This window comes from Neolamprologus multifasciatus, chromosome 5 (assembly GCF_963576455.1).
Source record: "Neolamprologus multifasciatus chromosome 5, fNeoMul1.2, whole genome shotgun sequence".
Taxonomy (NCBI): Eukaryota; Metazoa; Chordata; class Actinopteri; order Cichliformes; family Cichlidae; genus Neolamprologus; species Neolamprologus multifasciatus.
Window position 1 is genome coordinate 13,314,270 of NC_140443.1, and position 7,425 is coordinate 13,321,694.

The window sequence follows — 7,425 nt, forward strand, 5'->3', positions numbered from 1 at the left end:
CATCACTTTTAAAAAGGTTTGACTTCAGTGTGAAATTACATTAGTGGAAAAAGTTTAAATGTTTGAACCAATGGGAAGGGGGGGACAGGATTTGCTTCAGGCAGCTGGTTTCCAAGAAAAATGGAGAGCCAACAGAATCTAAAGGCACCTCTGCTACAAACAACTATTTAAAGCCGGAATTTTACCCTCCAGTATCCCCTGAAGTGAATATTACTGTGATGGAGGACCACGCTCGTCCCAAGTCACGTCAGTTTGAGGTATTTGCTTCAGCCCCAGTAACGCCCAGAGCCACTGCTCTAAAGGCTGATGCAATTTGCAACCGTTTCCAAGCCATATGAGGGTCTGAGGGGAAATAATCTACTCCTCCAGTGCTCATACAGCATCAAAGTACAAAACAATGCACCAAATATGAGAGTTACCTAAAATATCCTGTGAAAGACGGACAGGATGGCGATGGAGTGGTTAGAACTGGTTTGAACCCCTGCTGGGGCCTTTCTCTGTGGAGTTGCATGTGTGGTTTTCCTCCAGGTACTCAGATTTCATCCTGCAGTCCAAGGGCATCTATGCTAGGCTTGGTTCACTGATGATCCTCAACGGATTCATCACAGATGTGAAGATAAAGTGATGTGTGAACTTGTGACTCTGAAATATCTGACTATATGAGCACGACGCAGGTTCAGATACACTTGTATTTAATTTTAACATGTTTTTATATATATGTTTTCTCAGGACTGACTATGGCAGCAGTGATCTTTTGAAATGCAGATTTAGCTAAAAATGTCAATATTAAGTAGAGGATGGATCATCGGGTGTGCAGCTCAGAGTCTGCACTACCTCTGGCTGCTCGAGTCTTTCGTATTTTTATCTGTTTGAGCTCGTTTTCGGTCTCCGAGTGTTGAATCCACTTTGATGTGCTGTCTTTCTGAATATTTTATTGTGCGCACACTCAGCGGGGAGAGATTGAGTGGTGTGAATGTAGATGATGGTTAACTGCTACTTGAGCATTGTACATCTATTAATTAAGGGCTATGCAGGATTTCTGGATCTTTCTTTGTGTGCAGGAGATATTAGACCATTAGTTTTGTGCCCAGAACTATGTCATTTGGTAAAACTGCAAATATGCAGGAATTACTGAAGTTAGTTAGTCAAGCTGAGCATAATGAGACACATTAGTAGGTAAAGAGGTGTTAAAGGTTACGTCAGGCCTGATAAAGAACAGTTTTGTCTGTGAACCTTATTTAATTTTTTTATTGACTGCATTGCAAAATGCCAACCTGTTTTTGTTTTGTTTTTTTTATCTGTAGTTCACAGGAAACACTATTAGATTTGACAGATACTTTTCTTTTTCTTTTAGAAAACTAGTTGAGAGGAAAGACAAGCTGCTGTAGTTCTTTGTAAGTGCTTTATAGTTAAGTGAAGTTGTTGGCTTCTCTCCTGCCTGACTGAACTGGACCAGATCTGGGGAAGGAGTCATGTCTGAGTGTGCTGCCAACAAAAACAGCACTTATCTCAATTTCTTGGTTGCACTTTTGATTTCAGGCTGACTTGTGTGTACAGATGAGGAGGAAAACCTCCAAACGTAACAAATGGAAGGCGTAGTATCATCAATTCGATGTTTTCATTTAACTATAAAACATGCTAATCTTTATGTAAAAAAAAATAAAAGATTGCCAAAATGTGCATCCTTTGGGATAGCACAAAGATTCAGACACACTTGATCTCTCCAACTATGCTGATGATGTCCGACAATATTTTCACGGACCGGCCTTTAAGTTGTCCCAGATAAATACAACAACATAAAACCAATACTGGTACCAAAAAAAAGAAGATTTATGCATAACACACGGGAAAAGACCCAGAGAAACAGAGTTAACGATAAAAACGATTTAAAAAATAACGGTAAAAACTGGTAAACACCCTGAAAACCATACATTTCACACTCGAGCCTCAACTCTCGCGACCCGGTATCAAACGACTCCGGGACCGGCCCGGGGGTTGGGGACCGCTGAATTTAATGACTCTGAAAGTGGTATGGTTGTTGGTGCCAGACAGCCTGGTGTGAATACTTCAGAAGGTTCTGATCTTCCCAGAGTTTCCCACACAAAGAAGAGAAAGTATCCAGTGCATCATGGGAAGCCTCTCAGCAGTCTAGGCCTATTATAGCATAACTAAGGGATGGTTCAGGATAAGCTGATCCAGCCTATAACTGTTGGAATCTTTTTTTTTTTTTAAATAAAGGGAAGTTTTAAGACTAATCTTAAAAGCAGAGCGAGTGTCTGTCTTCTGAATTCAAACTGGGAGCTGGTTCCACAAAAGAGGTGCCTTAAAGCTTTATGCGCTGTCTCCCATTTTGCGTCTGAAAGCTCTAGGAACCACATGTAAGCCACCAGTCTGAAAGCCAAGTGTTTGGTCAGGATAATATGGTAGTATGAGGTCATTAAGATAGGATGGGGCCTTATTATTCAAGATTTTGTAGGCAAGAAAGATTTTAAGTTTAATAATTAGTGTTATATTGAAAAAAGATTGCACAAAGCCATCCAGATTAAAAAAAACTTCTTTTTTTTTTTCTTGCTGTTTATGTTGCATAGACACAAGCAAATCCATGTGTAGTTGTAGATGAGGATTGTATAAGTCAATGAGACGATCAAATCCTACAGTAAGTATTTGATTGATTGAATCTTTATTTTGAACATGTTAAAAAAGTACAACAACATAGAATTAAAAGAGACAAATAAACAAAGCAAAACAAAAAGAAAACGAGCAACCACAACTACAAATAACTTTCATGTTCAAAAATGAGCAGGAAGAAGCATAAGCTTATTTAATCCCACCCCTTTTCCACTATCTAGTAATCAATAGACTACAGAAATACCTCCTTGCAATTATATTATATGTCATGTGTATTTTTTTTTATTCTTTTTGGGTTTTTTTTAATATATATATATATACATATATGTTTCTATCTATCCATACATACGTATATACACATAAGGACATATACACATTTTCAATAACCCCATTAACGCCTCAAAGGATACACAACCTACAAATATATATATATACCCATACCAACATACCCGTGCACCCGCACACACATGAAAATATTGGACAAGAACACCCAATCAAATCTCTACCTCTTCCCTGTACCCTGTAAAAACCATCTCCTTAAACCGCTTTTTAAACTGTGCCATGCTCGGACATTGTTTTATATCTTTACTTAGTCTGTTCCACAGCTTCACTCCACACACAGAGATGCAAAAACTTTTTAATGTTGTATGGATACGAGGATGTTTTAAATTTAATTCCCCCCTCAAATTGTATCCCCGTTCCCTTTTAGAAAACATTTTTAGAATATTGTCAGGAAGCAGGTTATTTATTGCTTTATATATAATTTGTGCAGTGAGAAAATGAACCAGATCTGTGAATTTTAGAATTTTTGATTTTAAGAATAGTGGATTTGTATGATCTCTGTAACCAGTTTTATGGATTATCCTTTGGCCCTTTTTTGTAATATAAAGATTGATGATAGCGAACATTTGTAAGTATTGCCCCACACCTCTGCACAGTAATTCAAATACGGTGCAATCAGGGAACAATAGAGAATGTGGAGTGATTTGTGGTCCAGAATGTGTTTTACTTTACTCAAGATTGAGACACTTCTTGAAATTTTGTTATGTATATGATTTATATGAGACTTCCAGTTTAATTTATCATCTATAATCACACCAAGAAACTCATGGTCAAGTACTCTTTCAATTTCCACACCATCTATATGAATCGGCACTTGTGCATTTCTAAGGGAATTCCCAAATAAGATTATTTTAGTTTTACTTAGATTTAGCGATAGTTTGTTCCTGTTAAACCATTTTTTAATTTTGCACATTTCTGAAGTAATTGTATCCAGCAGCTCCTTTAGATTCCCCCCAGAACAAAAAATATTTGTGTCATCTGCAAATAATACTAATTTTAATATATCAGATGCCTTACAAATATCATTTATATAAATAATAAATAATTTTGGACCCAGTACAGAGCCTTGTGGAACACCACAAGCAATGTCCAAGCATGATGAGGAATGGACACCCAGCTTCACAAATTGTTTCCTGTCACTTAAATAATTTTTCACCCATTGCAGTACAACCCCCCTGATCCCGTACCGTTCCAGTTTATTAATTAATATGTCATGATTGATTGTGTCGAATGCTTTCTTGAGATCCAGAAATACTCCAGCCGCATACTGTTTCTGATCTATAGCATTTGTAATCTCCTCAATTGATTCGATTAATGCCAGAGATGTTGATCTTTTTGATCTGAATCCATATTGACTGTCAGAGAGTAATTTATATTTATCTAAGAATTTGTCTAATCGTTTATTAAACAGGTTTTCTAGGATTTTGGAGAATTGTGGTAGTAAAGAAACAGGCCTGTAATTTGTGAAGTGGCGTCTATCCCCAGTTTTATACAGCGGCACAACTTTAGCTATTTTCATTTTGTTTGGCACTTTTCCCGTCTGAAATGATAAGTTGCAAATATATGTTAGAGGTCCTACAATTCCTTCAATGACCTTCTTGACGATTTTCATGTCAATATCATTACAATCAGTTGATGTTTTATATTTACACATGTGTACAATGTCAATTATTACATTTTCCTCCACTGATGTGAGGAACATTGAGTTAGGGTTCCTATCAATCAGGTTTTCACTACAGTCTACTGATGGCAGTGACTCAGGAATTTGTTCTGCCAGTTTTAGTCCAATATTTACAAAATAATGATTAAAGCTGTTGACCTTATCAGCAGTGTTTTCCATAATATTGCCATTGTCGATAAAGTATTGAGGATAACTTTGTTATCCAGAATTATTTTTAATGATACCATTTAAAACATCCCATATTCCCTTCATATTATGTTTATTGTTGTTCAATATTTTACTATAATACTCCTTTCTACATACACGTATAATATTCGTCAACTTATTTTTGTATTTTTTATATTTATTTTCAGCATCTTTTGTTCGTTGTTTTAGGAATTCCCTATAGAGTGTATTTTTCTTTTTACATGCATTTTGTAAACCCTTAGTAATCCATGGTCTATCTGAATATTTGTGCTTTCTGTTGTATTTTATTGTTGGACAGTTTTTATCGTACAATTCCATGAATATTCTTAAAAATATGCCATATGCAATATCAATATCAGTTTCTTTGTACACATTGTCCCAGTCCTGATTTAATAGATCATTCTTAAGTGCATTCATAGTTTCTTCTGTCCTTACACGTGTGTTCTATATATACAGCTAATTATTACATTTTTCTCTTTTTCCTTATAAATTTCAATTGTTATACATTCTAATAAATTATCAATTACAGTTGTCATGCTTTCTACCACCTTGTCATTTAGGTTTTTGTCCACATACACAGCTACTCCCCCTCCACTCTTGTTCCTTCTATTTACAAAATTCACTTCATATCCCTCCAGTCCAAAGTCCAGTCCTTTCTCCGCATTGATCCATGTTTCAGAAATGGCAATAATTCCAAATGGATTTGTCAACTCATTTAGATATTCCTTTATATTGTTGAAGTTGGCATACAGACTTCTGCTATTAAAATGGATATTGATAATTTATTTTCCGTGTTGATAGTGTGCTTAAACTGTTCCATCAGTGAAGTAGCAGCAGTTACTGCTGATGTTGTAGAAGTTATTTTCCGGGTCTATATCCTTTTCTAAGTCTAGAACATTATGGTCTGTGTATCGAAATGTTTGAATTCCAATGAGTTATATTGATATTGTTGTCGGATGCAGATGAAGTTCTTTTGGACTGTGCCATGTGTTCTGTTGTGTGTCACGTCACATGCGTATTCATACCTCCAGAGTAAGTTGAACCTCAGTATTTGTCCAGCTCTTCCATATTTATGATGATCAACACTTTGGCTTGTTCCGGTGTTCCATTGAGTTTAATGAATACTTTGCAGTTGGTGGTCCATGTATTTTGAATTTTTCCCTGTTTCTTCAAGTAACGTGCTTTCCTGGCAATGTCCGCATTTCTTTTTATCAGATGTTCATTCATGAAGACATCGGATCCTTTCAGTTTCTTACCTTGTTTTAACAGTGCTGTTTTGTGTTTTGTGTTTGCAAATCTCACAATGATGGCTGGTTTGTCACTGCCATTTTTTCGGGGTAGAGGGTGGCAAGCCTCAATGTTGTTATAATCCACTTCCACACCTTTGGGCCGTAGAAAGGTAACCACTTGATGCTCCGTGGAGTTGACATCTTCCTCTCCTGGCCCTCCTACATTGTCAGCGGCGACCGCCCGGGCGTATGACCGGGGTTTGATGCGAAGCCCCGTGATGATGACATCGTTCATCCGGGTGTACTGCTCCAAATCCGCCACTCTGTTCTCCAGGTACGCCAGCCGCCGATCCTTCTCGGCGTTCTGGATGCGGAGAGCCTTAACTTCCTCGACCAGGTCCAGGATGGCTTTCTGCTGCAGTTTGACAGCAGAAATCTCCTCTGTCATAAACTCCAGCGACTTCTTAATATCGTCACCTTCCTCGGCTGACAGAACTTTTTTCCGTTTAATATTATATTATTGTATATATTGTTTGGAGTTTAGTCTGTTACTGTTACTATTTTTACCATTTCTTCTCGGAGGAACTGTAACCCAAATAATTTCCTTAGGGATTAAGAAAGTATCCTGATTCTTAATGTTTTAGGATACATGACCTGCCATTATCCAATGACACATCTGCTTACCTGTATCTTTTGCTCGTTTCTCCTTGTAGGAGTCATAATTAAATGTATTGAATTTTAATGATCACTCGGTTTTCATTTGTTTGGTTGCTATGGTGATGTGTAACGGGAGTCACGTGGGTGCTAGCGGCGACATTAAGAGGGCGTTGTCAGTCTGTCTTTCACTGGTTTGATTTTGACAGAGCAGGGCTGGGTAGCCGTAGTTTTTGTTGACCGCAGCACAACGAGTTTCCCCTTGTTGCATTAGAGCCTGTGATGTTTTAAGAGTTTGAATCGCGAGCCGATCACATTGCTCTGTAAACTTTTCAAGCACTTTAATAAACAAGCAAGCAATTCCACCTCTCGCATTACTGCGTAAAGTTGACAGCGCGTCAGGCAAATAGGCAGGCTCAGTCCCCGGCCTCTAGCGACTGTGGAAGTCGCTACGCTCCTCCTCTTCTTTTCTCATTTAAAAAATGAGAAAAGAAGTTTAAAAACGGGTTGTGTGTGAGACTTTAGATCAACAAAATATAAAATATACATTTTAAATTGTTATTGATCCCTTTACCCCTGGTCCTAAAGTGTATATTTATTTTCTTAATCTTCTTATATATATTGTTTGTTTACTTGCACTGCTGTAACTGGAGCCTCGTCGTCTCGTCTCTCTATATACTGGACTGTATGTAGCGGAGATGACAA

General features: G+C 37.5%; 1 protein-coding gene across 1 annotated transcript; it reads right to left on the minus strand.

The window, feature by feature from the left end:
* Positions 1-5,279: 5,279 nt before the first annotated feature.
* Positions 5,280-6,563, minus strand: LOC146518160 (uncharacterized). Its single transcript, XM_085158747.1, has one exon. It carries the CDS (start codon positions 6,512-6,514, stop codon positions 5,882-5,884), a length of 633 nt encoding a protein of 210 aa, XP_085014873.1. The 5' UTR covers positions 6,515-6,563; the 3' UTR covers positions 5,280-5,881.
* Between the last annotated feature and the right edge of the window lie 862 nt (positions 6,564-7,425).